Below are 26,713 nucleotides of genomic sequence, written 5' to 3' on the forward strand. Positions count from 1 at the left end.
GCATGGATATGCACGGAAGTGTTCCTTTAAGAGGTTTTTGCATCTGAACTCTTCATTTGACAAAAGAAGCGTGTCCGAATTCACAGTACTCATAAACGAGTGGTCGGAAAGGATGAGCGACTTCTTCCGGCGAGATTCTGAAGTGTGCATATGATGGATACTTCACTTTCCCATGAGGCCACGGGAGAGGATTTGTGAATAGCAGTAAAGTGACGTAGGTCACATTCATACTATATCAAACATACTGCATTTTTAGCAGCCGCGATGTAATTACCCATTCAAAATAAGCACCTGCTCAAGAGAGTATATGATTTCGGAGGATGCAAAAAAAACAACAAAATAAGAAATTCTTAATAATTTTATTGTCATGTTATTGTTTAAATAAGAGAGAAATGTTCCCCCTGATGTGAATGTGGTGTAAGTTGAAAAAGTTAATGTTTGTCTTTAAAAAGACAGTCTCTGGTTTTGAATGGCACAGTTTGCCTTTTAACTTATTAACAAAAGATGCGTGACATTCATTTCCCTGTGGTTGAACTTTGAACAATCGCTGGAGACTGACACACTTGGAATAAAACAAATGGAAACACCTCACATTATGAACATCCATCCCAAGCATCTTAAAAGAAACTCAAACGTCTAGTTTTTAAAATCAAGTGTTGATTTTGTCAGAAGTCCACAGCCTTCAGCTTCTTCTCCTCCTGCTCGGTCAGAGGCTCCCGAGCCAGGATTTTTCCGTGCAGACGGTGATGTTTCCCGATGCCCAGCTTGGGTAAACCTCGATTCAGGCCCTCCAGCAGAACGCAGGACTTACACAAGGCCTGACTGGAGATGTAGCCACAGCGCGAACACGTTCCCTGGACCGGCATCTTCACCCCTTCCTTTACGGAGAGCGTCTCCCCGGAGTGGATGACGTCTATGATGGAGCTGGGCCTGATGGACTCCAGGTCTTTGAGGAAGGCGCGAGCGTGACCCCGGTAGGCGTTCGGCGAGTAGATGCACTCTGTGGAAAAGTAATCGAGCTTCTTAAAATAGGCGTAGAGGACGATCTCTTTCTCGTAGGCGTATTTAAGTGGCTTGCAGCGAGGGATGGCGCCGTCTCCTTCGCTGGCCGTGCTGATGGAGGTGCAGCGCCGCAGACGTGCAATATCCCCACGCAGGACGTTCATCAACACCGTCTCTGCCACGTCATCCGCATTGTGACCTGCTCGTTCAACAAAACACACCTCTGTAAACCTTTCAGCCTCGGAAAATGCATTTCCTTCTATTTCTGAGAGACTCAAAGTGCATTTCAGAATACATTAACACGAGTTAAACTGTATGAAACTCATAAAATATATACATTATGGCTTCTGTAGGTGTAATCTAATGTTTCAGGATGATTCAGTCATATTAAATACGATTTTTAATTGGTTAATTTAGATGTTACCACACGAAACAAACATGTCAAGGTCATATTTCACCCCCCCAAAAAAGTATATATTAGTGCTGTCAAATCAATTAATCGCGACTAATTGCATCTAACATAAAAGTTTGTGTTTACATCATATTTGTGTGTGTGTATAATTATATTAATATATATATTTCTTAGTGTGTGCAAATACTGTATATACACACACATATTTATATATATATATATATATACACACATACACACACACACACACACACACACGTATATACATACACAGAAATATATATATATATATATATATATATATATATATATATATATATATATACACACATATACATAGAAATATATATTATATATATATATATATATACATATAATGTAAACAAACTTTTATGTTAGATGCAATTAGTCACGATTAATCGTTTTGACAGCACTATATAGTACAAAAATGCCTATTTTAAGAACATTAATATTAGTATTTGATAATGTTTTAATTTAAATGAGCATAAATAAAGGCAGTACAACAAAAATGACAGACAGTGAAATTTTTTTGGGAAACAATAAAAATCATATATTTTTTGCATTACTTGCAAATGCTTGACTGTGATGAAAATGGTCCTAAATATATGCCTAATTTAACACACAAAAAACATATAAGAAATCAAAAGCTAGCATTCTGACTTTATTGGCTCTATATACTTTTAGCTGTCTAAACCAATGAACTATTCCATATATCAATAATGACATCATCATCCTTCCAAGAAGTGAATTTAAGGAAAAATTTGAGTCCGCTCTCTTTTATTTTAACTTTATCTTATGTTTAGTATTGTCTGTCAGTAGAGGATGATCTAAGAATTACCCCAATGTTGAATAGTAAACGAATAAAAATGGAAATATGTAACAAAAAATAAAAAGTGAGAATTAAATTCTCTAAAGAGGATGCATATATTTACGTGTATTAATTAAGCCTGAGAAGGCACAATGCAATGTATTAACTCTGAAACACATTATTTGTCTCGCAGAAGGTCTCATAAACACATGTTGGAAAAGACATTACTCGCCTGTGCAGATCTTGTCCACCTTCAGCATCATGGCTCCTCGGTCCAGCGCCTGCCTGCGAAACACACCACAGAAAGTGCAGTTGTTCTTCAAGCCCACTTGCTTCACGATGGCGTCCATCGTCCAGCCGTACAGCTCTTCATAAGACACGATCTTCAGCGGCAGCTCATACTGCTGCTGGTTCCTCTTCACCGTCTCCAGGGAATCATCTCTGTAACCCGTGATGCCCTCATCCACCGACAGAAGCAGGAGGTTCAGCCCGTAATCATAGCGCTGGTTCAGGAGCTTCATCACATGGGCCAGGACGGTTGAGTCCTTCCCGCCCGAGGCACCGATGGCCACGGTCTCCCCGCGATTAAAGAGTGCAGCAGACATGATGGTTTGGTGGATCTCCTCCTCAAAAGCCCAGAAGAAGCAGTCCTTGCAGAGGGAGTGTGCGGTCTTGGGCCGCTTGAGCACGGCCCGTCTCTGAACGCAGTTACTGCACTGGACGGGCATGATGACACTGCAGAGCATTTCAGAGTCATATCAGAGCTGAACTCATCAAAACACATGCTAAACTGATCTTTCACCCTGGGCTTTTCAAGCTTTTAGATGCCACTGTCCTCAAGATACGAACGTCTGCTAATTTAAAAGGCGCATATATATATATATGTGTGTGTGTGTGTGTGTATAAATTCTAAATTTATACTGTGAAAAAATAATATAAATATGCATAAAATATGTTTTACATTACATACACTGCAAGGAAGTGCTATGGGTTCGTGGAAACGTTTAGAGAAAAAAAAGTGTTTAAAATGTACAAAATAAATGAATAATAAAAAATAAGACTAAAGGAACTAATTAGGTCATTAAAATAAAATGATTCAAATAAATAAATTGATTAAAAAAACAGATTCAAAGAAAAAAATAATAAATAATACATCTAGTACAGTATTATAGTGAGTAGAAAAACACATAATAACATAATATAAACTAAATACTTTACAAAAAATATTTCATGCATTTTTTTCACGTGAAAATTAGTGTTGTCAAACCGTTTAATCGCAATTAATCAGATCTAAGATAAAAGTTTGTGTTTATATAATATGAGTGTATATATATATATATATATATATATATATATCATAATATAAATGTGTGTGTGTGTACTACTTTATACACAAATACACATGATAGATAGATGGACACATAATATATAAACACAAACCTTTATGCTTGATGCAATTAATCGATTTGACAGCGCTAGTAAAAATATATATATGCCTTTCAAATTTGAGGATGAGGATGATAATCATATTTTGGGATCAGTGGAATCTAAAAAATTGAAACCTTTGATTTAACCCTTTCAGCATTTGGCATAAAAGTTTACAGCAGGAATATTTCGATTTAATGAACATGAATGTTTAATGTTGTTGGGAGAAAGTAGGTGATGATGGTCCTTCTGAAATATAGTGATTCTGAATATTTCTTAACACGGTACAGTACGTTTGATTCGAAAGATGTCAAAGAATAAATATACAATTACTTATACAACTATAAAGCATAGCTGTTGGATTGAATTGTATGCACCTGATCCTAGTGATTACAAGCAGAAACCACCATGCAAAATTTGTTAAAGGGTTTGTAACTAGTTTATGGCCAATTTAAACAAACTAATAAATAAATTCAGTGTCTGAAATGGTTGAAGAACAGTCAGAAACTGTATGCATGAATATGATAGTATTTAAAAAATTGAAGCATTTCAGAACAATTTTAGAGAGGAAAATATTATCACATAAGAAAAATGGAACACTAGAATAGCAGTTGAACTTTATGAAACTGATCAAATATAAACTACAAACCTTTAAGTAACTTACTTCCTACGGGGTGCAATTCATTTAGACAAGAGTGAAGATGTAGCACGATGACGTGTTTGAGTAAATAAAACGCTAAACCAGAGTTATAAAACAAATAGCTGATGAGTTTAACGACGAATTAAAAAATAAAAATAATAATCTCATGATTGCTTTTAACCCAAAACATCTCGGCTGCTGTGATACAACCATAGGGATAAAACACGTTTCAAGCACGTCACTTCCTGTTTGACTGTTTGAGTTTGGCGCCCTCCTTTGTCCTGGCATAAGAGTTTAAATGTGAACTTTTGTCAAAAACGTACAAATGTTATGATTATGAGGTAGCAGTTATAAAAAAAATGTATTCAGTATTACATGCACAATACGTTTGCCAGTGTAAATGAATTTTTAGACCATGTGTAAATAGTAAATAAATCTTTTAAACAGTGCAAATAGTCGATGCAAGAAGGTTGGAAATTTCAAACACTGTTTATAAGCATACCTTATTCCTTGACACTGCCTTATTATAATAAAAGTAAATATACTATAATAATAAAAACCGTGTGATTTAAATAGATGCTAACAAGTTGCTACCGCAATATTAGTCTGTGTGTGTCTTTATTTGTTAACATTTGTATCACAGAAACAACCAGGCAACAATGAAAGACATGAAAAATACATATAAACTCAAGAAATGTCCTCTCACTTTCAACTGCTTTATTTCCAGCAAATTTCTCTTAACATGTTTACATATTCGTGATTTAACAACTGAGACATAAACCGAACAAGTTTCACAGTCAGACATTGAATAATGAGTCTCTGAGCAGAGCGGGGGTCAATATCAGGTCAGTATGTGGGGACATATGATCCCTCGTGGTTTGTCCCAGACCTGTAGCTGCGTGCATTGCTCTGTTCACATTTGCAGTCCTCATGCCTCCTCCCGCAGGACTATAACATGTTCATGCAGGAGATCAGGGACCCTGGGCATCTTTCTCCTGGTGTATTTCAGAGAAAGTAGAAACATCTCCTTGGTTTCCTAAGCTATTGTATCTGTGACCTTAATTGTTTTCCGCCTATAAACCAAAAGTGTAAACCTTAGGGACTGTTCCACACGTGCATGTGCAATAATTGTTTAATAAATTAATTCATTGAACAAACATGAAAAACACTATACAATAAAGACATGTAAAGCTGATCTCGGTTACAAAATGATCTTTAAAATACAGTATCCTAAAAAAAGGGACATTTCTTTTTTCGTTTTTACATCATTGCACAAGTGATCAGTCATAAAACGAATTAGAAAATATAGCTGCAAGCAGCGATACGGGGCCAAGCCCCTGAAGCAGCTGCAACAGCAGTGCAGACTGAACATACATGAATAAACAGCTGGTTCAGAAGTGCAGGTGAAAATGAACTCAAAATGAACAGAAGTTCAGATGAGAATGAACACAGAATGAACAAAAACATATGTATTTCTAAGAAAGAAGAAAGATTAGTACAACGATTGAATCGTAAAGGAATCCAAATCACACAATATTCCACACAATTTTTCTAAAGTCGTCCCACGCGGGACTTGAACCCACTATCTCTGGATCAGATGCCTGTCGCGCCACTGGGAAGACATGCATTCATTAAGATGCCGATGTTCCATAATTCAAGTGAGAATCAACTCAAAATTAATATTTTTTATATGCACCACATGTCTTATTTATTGAGTTCCTTCTCATATTGTCACCATGTCTGGAACTAACTCATCTTTGCACCACTTCTGGCCACTATACCTATTGTGGTCTGGGCATGTGCCACACATGATTGAAACCCACAACCTGAATGGTTCAGGGCTCGTGGCACAAGGTTTAGCAGCTTGCGCCACTCAGTAACTTGACGCTGACTTACTAAACTGCCGAGGAGAGATCAGTGTAAGAATTAGCACACAAAAGCATGTTAACCAATTTAGCATGCTAAGCTATCTTAATGGTAATGTAGCTTATGTTTAACCTGATAGCTGAAGAGCCACAATGCATTCGTAAAGTGTAGCATTTAATATCATGATATTATATTGTAATTAATGGCAATGTCCTTGTTTTGTTCTATTATAGCGCCACCAAGTGGTGCAGTCCCACCACTTTTTTTAGCTCAATTTTCCACCGGACAAAATTGCGATTAACAACTCATGATTTCTGTTCTGTTCTGTCTGTGCGCACCAATCTTGCACTTCTATCTACTCCTCAACCAGACCACCTAGAGACTTCGGGTTTTCGGCATTATGTTAAGGAAGGTCTAATCTCGGGAACGCACAAAAAAAATCCAGGAAAAGATTTTGGATTTCCTGGAAATTCCAGAAAAAATTCAGTTTTTTGCAAATTTCTCGGCAAACATAATAGCTATCGAGTTGAAACAAATTGCAATCGATAGCTTCTAAAATTTACAATAATATTAGAAAAAAAGAATTGATCAAAAATATTTCCTTTATGCTTCAAAAATTAATTAAAACTTTATATGAAGGGAAATAAGAAAAATATTGCCTTTTCACCTATAAAACTATTGTTCCACAGAAATACGTAAGGAAGGTATTCACAAGAGTCATGAGCACAATTAATTCCACTGAATTACGGCAAGAAATCAATGAAGGTATCGATCAAGATTTGGAGAAGGAGCAAGAATATATGAGAAAACGACAAGAGGTTGTTGCAAAATAAATGGAAGAACGTTCAGCAAAGCGACAAAAGATGGCGACATCCACACCAACGGCTTCCTCATCAGGCGTATCTGATTTCTACGATGACTCGGGCTTTCAGAGGATGTTTTGGCAAATATCTCGAAAGCAGAAGAAGAGTTTACAAAGTCACAAGCCAATAGTCAAGCAGAAAAGAAGGAAGAATCTGAAGAGGACAAAGCAGAAAAGGAAACTGATACAGAGAAAATCGAGGATATTGAGTGAACACAAGATGTAAAAAATAATGAGCTAATAAAAAAAATGATGTTCAACTAGTCAAGTGATTGTGCCTTTTTTATTATCCATTGCTGATTTGATTTCAGAAAGTTCATTTGAATTTCAAGAGAAAGTCATATTCTCGAGCAACTTATTTTCTCTTTCATTTACTATCTCTTAGTGTTGTGATCCCATGACGTGAGAAAATTGCGCTAAAACACTCACTGAGTTTTTATTACTTGTTTTTATGTGTTCTCAGAGTGAGCCCATACATGTGTGTGTCAAATTTGGTGAAAATATCTCATTTTGTTTTAGAGTTATAGACATTTATATGTATGAGTGCAGAAAAAATTACCCATGGGCGACTTTGATTGGATTTTTTTGCCAATTACTATAAATATTTTGACATTTGGCCAGTAATATATAGCCAACGACCTATGTTTCCAAACTTCCAAGATGGTTTCGTCTCGATCGGTCTAACGGTTTCGAAGATATCGGAAAATGTTTTTTTAAGCGCTAAATCACAACGCTACACAAACGGTAAGGCAAACCCTAACATGTTTGGTATCGTTGGACTCGGGACCTGACTCGCGTAAAAATAAGTCAACCACACCTAGAGTTAAAAGCATTTGAAAAATATATTTTATCACTAGGTGGCGCTGGTTCGAAACTTCTCAGGCTCCTTCAGGGCATCATATTGATGGCTCATAGTGAGTTCTGTAACGATATCTTCATGCGTTCGTAAAATACAGCATTTTAGTACAAAATTTAAAATGGCCGACATCCAAAATGGCCAATATGGGAAAATTAGATATTAGTCTAACTCAGCATGACTCGTCGACTCGGCATGACGCCCTGAATCTAACGAGACCACTTTTATGATTTTTGGACAAATCGTTCAGAAGTTATAAGCAAAAATAGCAATTTTTAAGTATCTCCAGACCAGTAGGTGGCGCTGCGCCGAAACGCAGAATGTCGCCTCAGGTCATGCTTGTGATGACATGTTCCAAGTTTTGTCTGAATACGATAAAGTGTTGCGGACATACAGCCTTAAGTCTGTTTTTGCAAGCGCTACGTAAAACTGCACGGTATTCGAGAATGGTTTGACGAATCAACTTGAATTCCGTAACTTTTTGTCGGCATGGTCTGAAGATGATCTGGTTAAATTTTCGTGAAAATCGGAGCAACCGTCTAGGAGGAGTTCGAAAAAGTATTTTTTTCTGAGAATTCAAAATGGCGGAAAGAATTCCATGCAATCGAAACGGACACGTAATCGGGGGACACAAGATTTTTGTTTCTAGCCCTTTACGGTTCAAAAGTTATTAGCATAAACATGAGTGAAACTTTGCTTTAGGCAGTTGGTAGCGCTGGAGGGATTGAGTTAGAGACTGCAAATTTGCTATGGTGACTGTTCAGACTGAACTCTATCAGTGTGCCAAATTTCCTAACTTTCCTGCAAGCGGTTCTATGGGCTGCCATAGACTTCCATACGGAAGAAGAAGAAGAAGAAGAATAGGAATGCTAACGATTTCAAGAGGTGCCTACGCACTTTCAGAGCTTGGCCCCTAATGATTATCACAAAAAAAAAAAAACATGTAGAAAAATTCATCACTGCCATGAAATCAAATTTTACAATTCGTATTTTTATATGTAATATTGTAGTGTTTATTACAAATTATTTATCTGTGCACTAATTTTTTTAAATTCATGTGACCTTATATTCTTTAATCAAATATGTTATCCTTCCCTCCCCCCTCGAAACGACTTCTCTTCTCTTCCTGTCATGTGCTATGGCGCGAGGGTGTGGCAACTCCCCTCAAACCGTTAGTCTGCTATGAGCGAGAGATGGAGAGGAGGAGCGCTAAAGTAAAACCCTGCCCTCTATTCAATATTCCGTTTCACTTGTAAATACGTCACAACACTGGAGAAAAGTCGTTTGTAACTTCCGGTTCATGACGACTTTAACAAACTCCAAAATCTGAGGTGACTTTAGTTGAAAAACCACTCATAAATATCATGGGCTTCTTTATATTCTCTGTGTCGTGCTATATGGTCACAGGCGGTGCAAATAGCCAGAATAAACTCTTGGGTTTGTCGTATTAAATGAGGAGTTGGAGAGAGATATTTCCTCCAGTTAAAGAACCTGCGATATGCTTCTTCGTCCTTGTCCAGCTGAAGCAGATATTCTGCTAGTGACTTTGCATCTGGGAAGTCATTCACATGAATGAAGGCATCGCCGGGAACAAAGTTTTCATAGTTTCTTCTGGGAGGACCCAGAACCACAGGGACGGTTCCTGCAGCAAGCGGCCCATTTATCTTCTCAGTGATGTAGTCCTTGTGGATGGAGTTCTCAAAGGAAAGGTAAAACTTGCAGCTAGCTAGGGTAGGATAGTATTCGGTATGATCCAAGAACTTTGCATAAGCTTTTCCGAACAGATGCACTTGGATGTGTTTGCTGAGTTCTTGGTAAAACTGGTTCCTTGTGCCGACACCTGTAAAGGCATCATTGTTACTCACAATCCAGCACACCAGTTTGTCCTTTTTGGGAATTACAAACTCCTCATCTGGTTTCTTCCTGGTCTTCAATTTCATCCGTACAGGAATATCAGCATCATGTCTGTAGCTGAGAGTGAGATTGAACAGGTTTTCCAGACCTGGTATTTTCTTAGTGTTGGTCGGTGATTCCAAATGTAACCAAATCCACCTCTGGAACGGAGGACGAGGAGATGGAGGAAGGTTGGTCAGGTCCTGACTGATGCCCCTGTGATAAACCATGACAGCGTCTGCATTGGTGTAAAGAGATCTATCATCCGTCAACTGACAACCATCGATATTGTAAATTGTTTTGCAGTCACTGAAGTCAAACCTGTAATTTTCAGGCCAGACCCATAGTAGAAGAAGAGGTTTGTCTTCTACTGTATCAGGAAGAGAACTCTTACTCTTGGCAGACTTGTTTTGTTCAGGTCTAGGAAGTGGAAGAGGACAGTTTTTTGGAGGTGTAAACCAGAAAAACATGACGCTCAGAGAGATGATACCAGCCAACGTCAGACGACACAGCAATGATCCATTTGTTTTTGACATTTTCTGATCTGAAAATATTAATGAAAAGGAAGTGATCAGCCTCGAACATAAACAAGAAGAAAAACAAATGCCTCCATAATAAAAGTAATGTTAAATTGACTTCCAAAAATAAATTTGCATGAAATATAAGGTAGCACTGTGTCTGAGACAATAGCAGCACATCAGGCAGTTAAAAAACTAAACTGACTAAAACATTTGACTCACACACAATTAGATAAGACTCAAATTGTACAGAATGTTTGGAATGAATAGTGAACTCAACTCCTTACCGCTTTAAGAGTGAATACGCTTCCGTATTTTACATGGTATTTTACGGGACAGCTAATCTAGATCAACAACACTCAGACAGGATGTAAATAAAGGGAGTGACATTTCATGCATATCTGCAGACAAAAGAATGTTAATTATTAACTGGAAATTATGTTACAAACCAAACCATAAGCGTAGCCGCGGGTGTGCTGGTGGCAGCTGCAAAAAAAAAAAAAAATCTAAAATTGGACTATTGTTGTTTACTTACAATATTTGTTTTAAATAAAATAATTTTTTTTAATTATTATCGTTAAAAAATATCTGCCGTCATTGGACTGCCAACCAATACGCAAACAGCCGCTGACTGTTGTTGTGTTGTTGAGGCTCGCGCAGAGAAACCTAATGAACATTCAGCGGTTAAAAAATGTCATGTGGAGTATTTATAACATATGATATGATACAGTTAAGCAACATCACACGACCACGAGTGCTGAATACCATCACGATTGAAAATGTGACACTTATTTCATATGACAGAGACAGTTCAATAAACAAGTAATTAATATCAAGTCACTTAGATTTTAGACACAATATTGACTGTTTTCGTTCTATTTGTGCAGCGAAAATAGCTCCAAACAAAGATCACAGCAGAACCACAGCACATCTCACTGGAACACATAACCGCATTACTGAATGATTCAAAGTCAAAGATTCAATGACTCAAATCACAACTGCCTCATTCCTGAACAATTCAGCCGTTTGAACGAATCATTTGAATAAATGACTCAATGACTCACTCATTAAGACGGTCACCTGCCGCCCCCCTACTGGTGGTTTAGTTTCGTGTTTAAAAGTAGGCTATCATTCTTTCCAATATTTAATTCAAAAAATATTTAAAACAATCTCATAACATTATTTAATGCAGTTGTAATTTTGCAGTGTAAATTAATTAATTTGATTGGTAACAGCCATATAGAGTCTTATAATTCCAATAGAATTTATTGATCAAATTTAAGAATTTAAAATGAAAGATGAAGCATATATTTAAAACGATTAGGGGAAAATGCTCTGTAAAAAAGTTAAAATATCATAAATATGCATATTTAAATATGTAAAAGCTGACTGAACACTGATGAGAATATTGCTTCAGAATAAATTTTAACAACACACACACACACACACAAAAAAAAGAACAAAAAAAATCAAAAAAATTTCTGGACAAGCAATTGTTTTTACATGGACAAGTGAATGACCGATTTACTTGTTCGAAGGACAAGCACATGAAAAGGCTTAATGTTGAGCCCTGAGTTATATTTTATAGAGGCCTAGTATTATGGTTATGTGGCGAGCCTGAGCATAGTTTTACACATCAGCCCAGTCTATTCTGTAAAGGTAGTGATACGCCGGGTCGTTTTTTTAGTTTTTTTTTTATGCACATTAATCTGACAATAAATGTGGCACACCCAGTTTTTCTTATGCACACCCAGAGACCACACGTATTCAGTCCAGATAATCGCCATTACGAGCGGACAATTATGGCGCTCGTTTTGTGTTCATTCTTTCCTAGTGGAAGCAGGGACGGACTGGGACTAAAAAACGGCCCTGGACTTTGACTAGGCCCGGCCCAAAGCAATCGGCGCACGGAAACTCGACAACAACAACAATAACGCCTGGCATGAGTGTCACAAGACTTTAATTGTGGCTCATATACCATCCAAACTGTAGCAACAGCACTGATGTTGACTAGATGTTGTGTTAAAAGCAAATTATTATGGTATGAAAAAGAAAAAAACCCTCTAGGCTGTGACTGTCTGACTTGGGGCGCTTAAAGTAATTTAAAGTTGAGCTGGAGTGGGTGTCTTTCTCTGCTCTTGGTCTAAGCTCAACCTGAATAAACAAATGAATGGATTTAAAAAAAAAAAACAACAACAGGTTTTTATTCCAAGATAGCATGGAATAGATTAGATAATATGCTGTTATATCCATGCTGTCTTAAAATGAATTTATTACTTAATAATCTTAATTTATGCAGTAATTAATCTTACTGCACAAATAATAATAACACATCTAGCCTAAATGAAAATACACCATTACAAATGTAACTTCTGTATTCAAAATCTTCAAAGTTTGTAAGAATTAATTGTAACGTTACCAACATTTTTAAAAGTAAAAGCACAACATATTTATTAATATGCTAATATTTAACTGCAAGGTGCTGCTGCTGGCTGTGCTGCAAAATATTTCAGTTAGTTTGCGACATTTAGCGGCTTCAGTATCTAAATTCCGGAATTTTTTTTCTCTCGCCTTCTCAGCCCCACCCTTTTCTTTCCGTTTTTTACCCACGGCCGCGTTATGCATATTGTTTGTTTGTTTCTATGCTTCTATCTAACGTCTTTGCGGTTGGTTTCTTCCTCCTCTTCCACTTCTTCTTCTCCTTACTTGGCGGCCACCATAGATATCATATATAAACGCTAGATGTCTTATGGCGCAGTCACTTCCGGCATCATCGTTCGGCCATCTTGTCACAGTGCTCTGTGCATTAAGGTGAATGATCAGCACGCACACAAATCCTCTTATCTCGCTGAAATCTTGACGGATTTACAAACGGTTTGGTTTCTTACAAACGTTATTAACGTGGCTATAATTCCGAATGCTTGAACATGTATGTTATAATTTTTCATATGTATCCAGTGTATGTATGCAGTGTCATAACTACATCTCTGACGTTTATAACAAACCAAACCGTTTGAAAATCGGTAGAAAAATGAGCAAGTTATGGTTATTTAAAAGTACATGCACCATTGAAGTAATGAGCGAGTACACTGTGGCAAGATGGCCGCCACGTGCGGACGTCGACCTCCATTGGCCAGCAGTGCGCACGAGACATCTAGCCAGAGAACGTCTAATGAGGGGATAAGTGCCACTCAATAAACTTCCGGTTGCAGTTCCACTCTTGTTCCATATGAGGGCGCTCACATGACGAGTGCAGAATGAATGGAGGTCTATGGAGCTATGCCGCTCAAAATCCACTTTTCTTAGGCTACGTTTACACGTAGGTGGCTATTTTCATAAACAGACATTTCACCCCTCTTCGTTTTCAAAAATAACATCGTGCACACGAACCTGTGTATATGCTGTCAAGAGCATGCCAAACCTGTAGGTGTCAGTGTAACGAGAAGCTCAAGCCCACCTTAGCCAATCAGAATCCCGAAAATAGTCACATTCTGTGACGTCGCTACCTAAAACTCCGGTTTTCTCTGTTTACATGCAAACGTGCAAACGAAGATTTTCAAAATCTCCACTCTGGCCGAGGTTTTTAGAAAGAATCGGTTTCATTGGCGAATCCTCCGTTTGCGTGTAAACGAAGGGCGCAAACGAAGGGAAATGTCTCCGTTTTTCAAAATAACCATGTACGTGTAAACGGGGCCTTAGGATATAAATTTTTGTCTAGTAATTTGAATGTTGTTTTCGAAAGGGGATGCAAAGAAATTACACATTGCTTGGTGTTAGATTTTTTAGAGTCACTTATTTGCTTGAAAAAGTCTTTCAAAATGTCAATGACGTCAGAATGCTAGCGTGTTATGGACAACAACAACTCAACCTGTAAGAAATCGAAAAGAAATAAGTACTCGTTCATTCAACTTTCGATCTATAACCCATGTTGAACTTGCAAAACCTACAATCAAATCTGAGATTTCTCAACGGCAATCGGGTGAGGGAGACAAATTTAGCTGTCTAGCCCCATTGACTCCCATTCATTTTGCACTCATGGCGAGCGCCCCCAGTGGAACTCTGATTGGAACTACAACCAATAGGACTTAATAGGGCGTTGGAGTGAACAGGCTTTCCGTAGACAGGCTTTGATCTAGCCTTTATATATGATATCTATGGCAGCCACGGCCAGTGCAGCTGGCATCCAACTTAAAGGTGCATTGCTGCCACCTACAGTACTGGAGTGTGAAACAGATTAGTGGGGGAAAAAACAGGCGATGACTGCGTGCGTGGCGGGTGGTGGGCCGGCCCGCCGGCCGTCCTGGAGTACCGGCCGTCCTGTGATTCTCCAGATCACACAGATGGCCAGTCCGCCCCTGAGTGGAAGTGTTAACGTGCGTGTGACATATGAAAGGCGATCGGGGTCAAAAGTCTTTAAACGAAACGCGTAAATTTTGGAAAATCGTCCGCGTTAACGCACAACACGCACAGCAGCCAATGAAATTGTTGTATTTGAGACTACATTTGCATATGTGACGTGAGGTACGTTGGTATATATGTGTACAACCATCAGACGTCATGTTTATTCATGATAGGCCTACTACTGGTATGCATATGCAAACATCAGACGTTGTATTTGTTCATGAGGGATAATGCATTGGTACGTTCAGTTGTGAGTGATGTCAGTCTTATGTCATGATTTGTCATGCCTTGTTCGTTTAACGTTCTTTCTCAAGGTAGAAAAGTCAACAGTTTAAACCATGAATGGCTCTTTTATTTTAGTAAACTGCCAAAAAACCTTTTCAGACTGCATGCAGCTGAACCAAGAAAAGCTTAAAATTGCATGGAGCTGATAAGCATGAATGGCAGAAGAAAAAGACTGCAATTAAAAAACAAAACAAGAGAAAATGATTTTAATGCAAGAAATAATAAAAAAAAATGCAGGCTATTGTAAATATAATTTATTCCGAATCAGTATTCTCATCATTGTTCAGTCAGCTTTGACATATATAAATCGGCATATTTATGATATTTTAACCTTTATAAAGGGCATTTTTCCCCTAATCGTTTTAAATATATGTTTATCCTTTCATTTAAAATTCTTAAATTTGATCAATAATGTAAAATAGAATAATAAGATGCTAAAGGGCTGTTACCAATCAAATTAAACTGCATTGAATAATGTAATGAGATTATTTTAAATCTTTTTTGAATATACAAATAAGAAAGAATGATTTTTTGGAAAGAATGATACTTTTAAACACGAAACTAAACCATCAGTATAGCAGGCGGCAGGTGGCAGTCTTAATGAGTGAGTCATTGAGTCATTTATTCAAACGATTCATTCAAACGGCTGATTCATTCAGAAATGAGGCAGTTGTAAATTAAAGGGATAGTACACCCAAAAATTCTGTCATCATTTACTCACCCTCAAGTTGTTCCAAACCTGTATGAGTTTCTTTGTTCTGCTGAACACAAAGGAAGAGATCTTGGTTACAAACATTCTTCCAAATATCTTCCTTGTTTCTATTTTTGTTTCTATCCAGTTTGTTTCTATCCAGGTGGCTATTGGCTTTTACCGATAAAACAGACACTTTACTCTTGTTCTGAGGACATAGTTTAATGTGTCTTATTTGACTTGCACAACAGCTCTGACTGAAAAAATGTGATAATAAAAGGTTTTGGGTTGAACACCAAATTACAAAAACATTATTATGTGAAAATGAATAAAGTTATGTGCGTGGTTGTGTGTGTTCAGTTATAAACATATGCTGTGTAATACTTTTGAAAATGATAGGCCAATGACTTAAAACAAACATTTAATAACCCATACAGATAAATTATAATTTATAATATGGATCATATCATTTACTTAATTTACAATGTAACATTTATTAATTTACTCTAGCACAGAAGATATCAGTAAAACAAGGCCACAATAAACAAAAATATTACAAGTTCGAACATGGCCAGAATGTGTGCATTGAGAAACGCGTTCAAATTGGTCGTCTTAACATGGTAAAACTGTGTACAAAAATTGTTTATTGATTAATTGAACAAGCATTAAAAACACTTTACAATTAAGATCTGTAATGGTTATCTGGGTATTACAAAATGATCTTTTTACATCATTACACAAGTGATCAGTCATAAAACCAATTAGAAATGATTATCAAAAATATATATGTATAAAAATTCATCACTATTTTTTAACAAACTCCAAAACTTTGACTTTAATTTAACTTGACTTTAACTGAAAAACCACTCATAAATATCATGGGCTTCTTTATATTCTCTGTGTCGTGCTATATGGTCACAGGCAGTGCAAATAGCCAGAATAAACTCTTGGGTTTGTCGTATTAAATGAGGAGTTGGAGAGAGATATTTCCTCCAGTTAAAGAACCTGCGATATGCTTCTTCGTCCTTGTCCAGCTGAAGCAGATATTCTGCTAGTGACTTTGCATCTGGGAAGTCATTCACATGAATGAAGGCATCGCCGGGAACAAAGTTTTCATAGTTTCTTCTGGGAGGACCCAGAACCACAGGGACGGTTCCTGCAGCAAGCGGCCCATTTATCTTCTCAGTGATGTAGTCCTTGTGGACGGAGTTCTCAAAGGAAAGGTAAAACTTGCAGCTAGCTAGGGTAGGATAGTATTCGTCATAACTAAGAAATGTTGCATAAGCTTTTCCGAACAGATGCACTTGGATGTATTTGCTGAGTTCTTGGTAAAACTGGTTCCTTGTGCCGACACCTGTAAAGGCATCATTGTTACTCACAATCCAACACACTAGTTTGTCCTTTTTGGGAATTACAAACTCCTCATCTGGTTTCTTCCTGGTCTTCAATTTCATCCGTACGGGAATATCAGCATCCTGTCTGTAGCTGAGAGTGAGATTGAACAGGTTTTCCAGACCTGGTATTTTCTTAGTGTTGGTCGGTGATTCCAAATGTAACCAAATCCACCTCTGGAACGGAGGACGAGGAGATGGAGGAAGGTTGTTCAGGTCCCGACTGATGCCCCTGTGATAAACCATGACAGCGTCTGCATTGCTGTAGAGAGATCTATCATCCGTCAACTGACAACAATCGATATTGTAAAACTTTTTGCAGTCACTGAAGTCAAACCTGTAATTTTCAGGCCAGACCCATAGTAGAAGAACAGGTTTGTCTTCTACTGTATCAGGAAGAGAACTCTTACTCTCGGGAGACTTTTGTTCAGGTCTAGGAAGTGGAAGAGGACAGGTTTTTGAAGGTTTAAACCAGAAAAACATGACGTTCAGAGAGATGATACCAGCCAGCACCACTATTAAAGCCAGACGATTTGACATTGTCTGATCTAAAAACAAAAATGAAAAGGAAATGATCAGCCTCGAACATATGTTAAGAATAAAAACAAATGCCTCCATATTAAACGTTAAAGCATTTGACTAATACAGTTAGATAAGACTCAAATTGTACAGAATGTTTGGAATGAATAGTGAACTCAACTTACCTCTTTAAGAGCCCTTCATTAACAGAAATTTGTAGTTGTGTTCCGCGCGAGAGGACCGCACTATGTAAAGACGGAAGTGTAAAAACATAGGAAACTCAACGCCGAGAACCTCGTGTGTAACACTGCCTCTGCTCATCCAAACAAACCTGAACCAGCTAAACTAGATCAGCTTCAATGAAAATAAAAAATACAGTCAGGTTGTAGCCTAAATAACAAGTGTGACATTTCATACATATAGATGCAGACAAAATAATGTAAATTCTTAACTGGAAATGATGTTATAAAGGTATTCGGTCCAAACAATCGTCATTACGAGCGTACAATCAGCTCCAGTTCTTCCGGCATTCTCCGTCTCATCTTCTCTATTTCTCTAGCCTACCGTCAGGGGGAGTTTCCCTCTCGGTTCGAGTTACCTAATTCGTTTCCTCAAAACTTCAGTTTCGCCCAACAATTATTTGGGATGTCAAAACTCCTAATTTGCCAAATAACACTTTCCTGCAAATAGGGTTGTCAGAGTCCATGTACAGATTGTTATAATTATCTAAGTCCAACAAGTAGTTCATCCAAAAATGAAACTCTATCATCATTTACTCACCCTCAAGTTGTGACTGCAAACATTCTTCAAAATCGTTAGCCTCATAGCATAATTGCCCAAGTCATTTTTTAATTAATTATTTCTTAGGCAATTATGCTATGAGGCTAACGAAATATATTCCTTTGCGTTCAGCAGAACAAAGACATTTGGTTTGGAACAACTTGAGGGTTAGTAAAAGATGACAGAATTTTTATTTTTGGGTGAACTATCCCTTAAGGTGGTAAAGTCAAATATTCAGGGCAGAGCTACAGATATGTTTAAGACTGGAAGAACTGGAAGAGAGAGATACTCTCTGAGAGAACAAAGGAAATTAACATTTTAACTCGCCCTTGTGCACTATCGAGACGAAAGTGTCACCTCCGAATCACAGTACAATACACATATTGAGTAATACAGGCCGGCAAAAGCAGGAGATAACCAATACATGATCAAATGAGAATAAGGTAAGAACTTTGGCAATTGAAAGTCAAAACTCAATGCGATAGTGACCTCTGGTGGTGATATGGTGATTGTACTAAAAATATCAACTTTCTATGTTTGAAATTACTCATAGGATGAATTTAAACTTAAAATTTGCTGATATTTCTAGACAGACTCATCTTTCTCTGTTCACTTGCATGAACCAGTGAATGTAAATCTTCCTTGCAAACATATGCTTTGCATTAATGGCAAGTGGTGCTCATTTTCTAACCTTGAAGACTTTAGAGGACGCCACTTTGTTCTTGTTGTACTTCAGAATAATTGTACCTTTTTGCACTATGAATTTGTTGTTGTGACAAATGACTTATGTTTCTCTGTTGTAAGTCGTTTCAGATCAAAGTGTTTGCTAAATGCAGAATTTAAATGTTTTTCTTCCTTACTGCCACAGGTGCATTGGAGACGAGTGAAGACATCAGCAGTTTTGGACAAGGGCAACTTATGTGAAAAAGAACCATGTTACCGTTTTTTGACAAGAAGGTTTTACTATGAATTTCTGTTTCATTCGGGCCTTCTTATTTTCAGAGCTCTGTACATCAGTGCCAAGATCAACAGTATCTTTAGTCTTAGACACAACCTCTTCAGCTTTATTTCCCATTTCCACCCTCTGCAGTTTCACTGTGATAATTAATAAATGGCCTCAGAATGAAATGTCACTATGTATGATTTTGTATGATGAACTTTTGTTGATCAAGCCGGTCAAATTTGACCTTTAAGGGTCATGGATGGTGTCATTTTTGCCACAGAGTCTGATTAAAATATCAATAATATATATTCTTTATTAAGTAATTTAGAAAATCATTCATTTATACATGTATGGTAAACACTGAATAATGGGTGTTAATAGATAACTCATTATGTAGGCCTACTTATGAATGTACTTATAATTAACAATAGTAGTCTATATATATTAAGGTTAATAAATGCTATAATTGATTATTGTGCATTGATTCCTAATGTATCTACTAATGAAATGATAGAACTTTGTGCATTCATAATCCTCAAAAGACACTCAACTGTCGCCACCTACTGGTGTAATATTGGAACTTAACCAACAGAAATACTCAATTAGCTATATCCTCTTTTTTTTAATTTCATTTTTAATTACAGTATCTTGCTTTATTTCCACATGGACAGAACCGGAAGTAACGATAACTTGCAGATTTTAAGTACCAGATAAATATTCAGTAACTGCTGTGATGGATTCAGTTCAAACATGTTTAAATGATTCATTGGGCCTACAAGAATGCTCATGAGTCAGACTGCAGTGATCAAACTCTCACAGGAGGCATCCAAAGTCGCATACTTCCCTACTATAGGTGAAAAACAGTAGCCTATGTGACAAAAGAAGCATGTCCGAAATAATTAACATAAAACTCATACAAATTTTAAAATTATTAACATAATACTCATAAAAGAGTAGGCAAATAGCGCCCGGATAACTAACTTACTATTCTGAAGTATGCATATGATAATATAGGGTGCTTCTCAGTACTCTGATTGATGCATTCTCAGTTTCTATGCAGTTGATACCGGCAGTGATGTACAGAGCTCCGAAGGCCCGAATTAAACAGAAATTCGGAGTGAAACCTTCTTGTCAAAAATGGCAACACTGTTTTTCACATACTGTCCAAAACTGCTGATGTCTTCTCTCCTCTCCAATGCTGCTGTGGGCAGTAAGGAAGACAAAACATTTAAATTCTGCATTTAGCAGATGCTTTTATCCAAAAACGACTTACAAAGTTCTCACCTAATTCTCATTTGATCATGTATTGTTTGTGTATATATATATATATATATATATATATATCTCCTGCTTTTGCCGGCCTGTATTACTTTCGTGAATCGTGACGTGGATGTTTGAGCAGACACATGCCTGCGATCAGGGCCGTGCACAGACCTTTTGAGGGGCATGTGCTGAAACTGAAAAAGGGCACCCCCTCCCTTTTTATATTTTTTTTATATTACGATTATTTAGTAAGCCTACATAAAAGGAAGAAATGGTCACATCTTCATGACAAATTCAATAACACAAAATAATAGTCTCAAAAGCTTTAGATTTTTTCACTATTAATAACAACCATAATACTAATAGATAATATAGATAGGGTTTCAGGGCTTCTTTAAGGCTAAGCCTTTAAAAAAAAAAAACCATGTTTTACTACATTTAGGCCTATACATGTGAAGACGAGCGGAGAGTAGGCTATAGAATATTATATATTCAAAAATTATTTAGATAGCGAATACGTGCATATTAAAGGAGCTGTATGTAAGAAATGTATTTCAATTAATCATAAAATGGCCCTGATATGTCACTAGACATTAAGAAATCATGTTCATTTCAAATACTTACATCACTGACAACAGTAGTACGGCCAGGATATTGTCATTTAAAAAGTGAAGTTGCAGCCCTCAACTGATGTTGATGTTGTCATGTTGTGTGTTGGCCTGAAGCTCCACCCTCCACCTATCTACTAATCACGAAGTCAGTAGTGTTTCGCCATCCGGGTTGCCAGCTCTGCTCTAGTTACCACAGCTGCAGCTCCTTTAGCAGCCTACGTTCCTGCTGGATCCTGCAGCCTATCTGGCAACCTCGAGTCAGGGGGAGGGGGAAGGGGATACACCGCTCTACAGTCATTTGAAAGTGATTGCAGTACCAGTTTTGGCCACAATCTTACATACAGCTCCTTTAACAGCCTTGAATTAACCACAATTTAATATTGTTACCATAACATGATTAAATGTTAATAAATTAGGTATATCAGCAATCATAAATCCAAGAAGAAATTTCTCAGAAATATATGTTACCTGCTAGGACAGTCGCTTTGTGCAAGTTCCAGTACGAAACAGCGCGTAAAAACAAATTATGGGCTATGTTGTTGTATTACAATACTTATCAATATATTGTTAACATTTTACAAAAGTCTAACTCAGATGCAGTTACGGGGTTTTTGACCAGCGAATGAGTGCAAATGTGCAAACTAGTTTGTTGTAGCTATATGAGCGCTCAGGCTAAAATAGCCTACATTTGGCCAAAATCTAATTTTATAAAAGATGAAATGCTACTCTATGCAAAGGCTATATAGGCTATGTAATGGCTATGACTAGATGGCAAATGCCAGACCTCGCTCTCAGGTTCCACGTGTCTCAGTCAGACATCAAATAAATAAAATATGAGAAATATACCCTTGCAGCTGCTGTCTAGTGTCTGCTGTGCGGCTGCTGTGGAACTTCACTTCATTCAGTCAATATAGAGGTATGGAGGCAGATTAGTCTCAAATATAATTCACGCAAAAAACATGATTCACAAATGCGTAGACAATTTCACATGCATGAAACCTAATTCACGTGCACACAAAAAAAATCCACGTGCGTGAAAAAAAATATATTCACAAAAAGCAATTCACATGCGCAAAATAAAATTATATATACTCATAAAATACATTTCACAAATGCAAAACACAATTCTTAGATATACAACTGTGCACAAAAACCTTTGAATGTTTAAAATGTACGAGTGTATCCTTGCATTTGAATGTGCAAATCGTCATTCACGTACGAATCGCCTTAGATATGTGTGTGTGTGTTTTTGAGACTTTCCTGGCAGCATAACACTCGTAACACAGAGCAGTCGTACTCTTTAGCCAATCAGATTTAAGCTTATCAATCGACCAATCAGTATCACGTGAGGGCGGGCCTACCTACATGTTACGTCATCAGCATTCGACCAGTTCATGGCTGAGCAGAGGTAAGTGCAGTTGATCGTTCATTTCTGTGTTAACTGAAGTTAAAGAAGTTTGAGATCAGTTGAAGCAATAGTTTATTAACTGCTGTTTAGTCCACATGTGAATATAAACATTTATTTTTAGTATTGATGGATTTTCATGTCCTGTCCACGACACATTCAACCTATGATAATGTATGTAATGACGTGCATATATAGGAGACATGTTTTGATCTGCATATATTATGTAGTTTTATTGTTTCAGATTTCCAAGACAGATGATGTATGAAGTTGCAGACAACCAGTACTGTGATCTTACCATTCTACTGTAATTCTTTGAAAACAGTCATGTTGCAAGCCATCCATTTTGACAGTTGTTTCAACAAGTGGTTGAAAGTGATGCATTGTTACTGTATTAATTTGTCTCCTGCGGACTATATGTACACGCTTTGGGAATAAAGCCTTGCTATGCATGCATTATTAAATGTTCTTGTAAGAATTAAAAGATTCAGACATAGTTCAATTTGATGTACACGTTTTATTAATTTGAAAGTTTCTGAATCCTTTGGGAATAAAATATATAAAATGACTTGATCATGATTAATGTTCCTGTTACATATGAAGATCATGAACTGACACTCTAAACTGTGAAGCACAATATTCAGTACAGAGAAATATACGTTTCTTCAGGAGTTGTGAGATCCAGTCAGAGTGTACTTTGCTTTTATATAAGTATATAAATAGAAGTGCAATACATCAAGTAAAAAGTTAAAAAATGAATTGTGTTCAGTCCGGTCATCAGTAGACCTCTCTGTTAGGACATATAAGATTTTGTCCTGATATTTAAAGTACTAAAACCCTATAGTACAAGAGGTGCAGACAGAGGACGTGGGAGATTAAGTGATGGTATTTGAATAGAGTTTACTGAGTAATCTTAGTCGCATAATCTTAATTGCCTCTCTATGATAAGTACCTTTGTCTTATCAGCATAAAATCAGATTTGCCTATTTTACTAGGCAAAGTAAAATTAATGCTTCACAATATTGTCCTGAGACCTTAAGATGACAATAAAAAACCTTATTTAAAAACCTTGAGATCACAATACAGCACAAAACATAAGGAAATGCATGTTGAATATATTGCTAACACTCTACAATAAGGTACAATAACTTAGTTAACATTAGTTCATGTATTAAATAACCATGAGCAATACATTTGTTGCTGTGTTTGTTAATCTTTATTAACGTTAGTTAAAAATACAGCTGTTCATTGTTAGTTTACAGTGCATTTACTAATGTTAACAAGATTTTAATGAAGTATTAGTAAATGTTAACATTAACAAAAAATAATAAAGGCTGTTCACGACACGTGCAGTTCATTATTAGTTCATGTTAACTAATGAAACGTTTTAATAAAGTGTTACCAATTAAGACATAAATACAAAAAGAGAATAAAGAAACAACATGAATTAAGATGTTCGTGACTGCTATCCAGATGTCACACCAAAGGTGAGTAATCCTGATAAAATGCAGGGAAACAAGTGTTAATAATAATTTAACATCATACACAAATGGCAAAAAACACTGGGTGCTCATTAAAATAGGTCTATTCACTATTTAAAGAACAATCTCGATGGGTATTGACCACAGATGATTGTTTTGCAATCATTAGCGTGATTGTAGCTGTGAGAGCTGTCTGTACCTTAAGCTAAAATACAACAAAACAAGCATCATTCTTCTTCATTTTTGACACGATATGGGACATCTGATTACAACAGCACTTGCTTACATCAGTTAATAGTTCATAAACTATTGCTTCAACTGATCTCAAACTTCATTAACTTCAGTTAACACAGAAATGAACGATCAACTGCACTTACCTCTGCTCAGCCATGAACTGGTCGAAAGCTGATGACGTAACATGTAGGTAGGCCCGCCCTCACGTGATACTGATTGGTCGATTGATAAGCTTAAATCTGATTGGCTAAAGAGTACGACTGCTCTGTGTTACGAGTGTTATGCTGCCAGGAAAGTCTCAAAAACTCACACACACATATCTAAGGCGATTCGTACGTGAATGACGATTTGCACATTCAAATGCAAGGATACACTCGTACATTTTAAACATTCAAAGGTTTTTGTGTACAGTTGTATACCTACGAATTGTGTTTTGCATTTGTGAAATGTATTTTTTGAGTATATAATTTTATTTTGTGCATGTGAATTGCTTTTTGTGAATATATATATTTTTTTCACGCACGTGAATTAGGTTTCATGCATGTGAAATTGTCTACGCATTTGTGAATCATGTTTTTTGCGTGAATTATATTTGAGACTAATCTGCTTCCATATAGAGGGGGCTGACAGTTTGAGGATCGAACAAGATTTACACAAGCTCTTTTTAAGAACTTTCATTGGCTAAATATTTGTTAAACAGACAGACATACGTAAAGGGTGACCAATAGCATTGATTTATATAAAAAAAAAAGGGCACTTCGGAGTGTAAGGGCATAAAGCATGTAAGGGCATAAACCTCTACACAGGTTGAGCCCTACCTGTACACGTGCCTTAAAGTCAGTGTGTCCAACAAAAGAGGATTACACTAGTATCGATGGATGTGAGTTTCTGCAAGAAAAAGGTACTGAGCTTTGTTCTTAAACCAGTTTGCACTATTCGAAGGACAAGTGCTTGCAGGCCCAATCATAAATCAGTAGCCTATGCAAATATTAAAGTAATATTTGTCACATTTTCTGTGGGTGTAGCTGTATTTAAATTAGGACTAGTTTAAATTAGGACTAGATTAGGACTAGTATTAAACATCTAGGTTGTTTTGAAACAGGGCTCAACAAGGACAAAAGGTTTTCACACACATCCGAAGCACTCGCCCAGAAAACACACTGAATTTAGTTCACTTTCACGTCGTCTTGCACTCGAATGGACAAATGGTATCCTAGTAAATAGCGTTGCAAGATTAATTAAAAACGAACCGAAATTGTAATTTGACTTAAATTTATTTATTTTTTATTAAATATATGCACAGCGTGTTACTGAAGAGCGGCTCTGTGATTAGTAAATGCGCTCCATCTCTGAAAGCACTGCAAGTTTGAGTTGCTTAGAATGTGCATAACATAGTTTAATAACATGTTTTTACTCAATTCATAACGTCAGTTAATGTTTGAAATTTCCTTTTGTGATCTGATTTGTCTTCTTATCACAGAATGAGGCAGACAATATTTTATTAGGATCCTATACAGTGATGAAGGCTATGTCGATTAGCATTGCATTATAAATATACTTCAAGAAAATACCAGAGAAGGCTTGAAGAACTCAAATACACCATATATTGTTGCATAATATAATATAATATTTTATAATACATCCTTAGATCTTTCTAATGATTTATAGTCATAGGCTGCCAATAGGCTAGGCCTAACCCTGCAGTTTTTTTTATCAAATAAGTTTTATGTAAAATATAAATATTATTGATATTATATTGTTACATTTATTCTTAAATACTCTATTTTTTTATTTTTAATAATGAAAATGTTATTGTAATAGTAATATTCCTTATTTTTCGTATTTTTATTTTGCAATAATTGTCATTATCCGGGTCTTTTGTCTTGTTAAAGGACTTTTATGTTGAAATGTATTCTGAGTTTCCATTGTGTCTGTGTTCCTTTCCTGTGTTTGATTTCCATTCTTCTGTGTCATATTAATCACCATGGTCACCTCACAGTCTATGGGTCACCTTCATTATTTCCAGCTGTTGTTAATTATTAACTCATTGCTTTGTGTATTTAAGCTCTTGTTTTTCAGTTAGGTTTTATGAGTCCTTGTGGGTGTGGTTTACCTGGGACTTTCCTTTGCATGTTCCTGGTTTCCCCTTCCATGTTTATTGGATTATTGCCTTGATCTCTGGTCTGGACTATTTTATTTTTTTTGCCTTTTACAATTAAATCTGTGTGAGCATTTGGTCTCACCCTGGGTTCATCCTTGCACACCCGTCACAATAATAATAATTATGATGATTAGTCATTTAATATATAAGCACAAAATGTTAGGCCAAATCGTGCAGTCCTACAAACAAGCCAGGTGTTCTTATATATTTCATATGTTAAAAAAAATCACAATTAGTTTTTCCCC

The 26,713-nt window shown here is 36.7% G+C and overlaps 3 protein-coding genes across 4 annotated transcripts; all 3 read right to left on the bottom strand.

Annotated features, from left to right (window-relative positions):
- Window positions 1–340: 340 nt before the first annotated feature.
- On the bottom strand, window positions 341–4,579 carry ctu1 (cytosolic thiouridylase subunit 1 homolog (S. pombe)). Of its 2 annotated transcripts, none has more exons than XM_084388597.1 (3): window positions 4,333–4,579; window positions 2,476–2,978; window positions 341–1,201 (listed from the first exon to the last, which is right to left on the bottom strand). In XM_084388597.1, the coding sequence occupies exons 2-3, from the start codon at window positions 2,969–2,971 to the stop codon at window positions 666–668; spliced, it is 1,032 nt and encodes a 343-aa protein (XP_084244723.1). In that variant the 5' UTR covers window positions 2,972–2,978; window positions 4,333–4,579; the 3' UTR covers window positions 341–665. The 2 variants fall into 2 exon arrangements, with proteins under 2 accessions (XP_084244723.1, XP_084244722.1); XM_084388596.1 differs by having other exon boundaries at window positions 4,318–4,579.
- Window positions 4,580–4,975: 396 nt separating this feature from the next.
- LOC311278160 (4-galactosyl-N-acetylglucosaminide 3-alpha-L-fucosyltransferase 9-like) lies at window positions 4,976–18,141 on the bottom strand. The gene is made up of 2 exons (XM_084388784.1): window positions 18,043–18,141; window positions 4,976–10,329 (listed from the first exon to the last, which is right to left on the bottom strand). Exons 1-2 carry the CDS (start codon window positions 18,083–18,085, stop codon window positions 9,230–9,232), a joined length of 1,143 nt encoding a protein of 380 aa, XP_084244910.1. The 5' UTR covers window positions 18,086–18,141; the 3' UTR covers window positions 4,976–9,229.
- On the bottom strand, window positions 16,085–17,611 carry LOC311278161 (4-galactosyl-N-acetylglucosaminide 3-alpha-L-fucosyltransferase 9-like; the record flags this gene model as incomplete). Its single annotated transcript, XM_084388785.1, has 1 exon — window positions 16,085–17,611. The coding sequence occupies one exon, from the start codon at window positions 17,609–17,611 to the stop codon at window positions 16,532–16,534; it is 1,080 nt and encodes a 359-aa protein (XP_084244911.1). The 3' UTR covers window positions 16,085–16,531.
- Window positions 18,142–26,713: the final 8,572 nt, after the last annotated feature.

This window comes from Rutilus rutilus, assembly GCF_951802725.1.
Source record: "Rutilus rutilus genome assembly, chromosome: 19".
Lineage (NCBI taxonomy): Eukaryota > Metazoa > Chordata > Actinopteri > Cypriniformes > Leuciscidae > Rutilus > Rutilus rutilus.

Coding starts and splice junctions, on each gene's coding strand:
- LOC311278160 (XM_084388784.1), bottom strand. CDS start 18,085: ATGACGATTGTTTGGACCGAATACCTTTATAACATCATTTCCA. Junction 10,330..18,042: donor CCTTTATAACATCATTTCCA/GTTAAGAATTTA, acceptor TAATATTTTCAG/ATCAGAAAATGTCAAAAACA.
- ctu1 (XM_084388597.1), bottom strand. CDS start 2,971: ATGCCCGTCCAGTGCAGTAACTGCGTTCAGAGACGGGCCGTGCTCAAG. Junction 1,202..2,475: donor GGTGGACAAGATCTGCACAG/GCGAGTAATGTC, acceptor TTGAACGAGCAG/GTCACAATGCGGATGACGTG.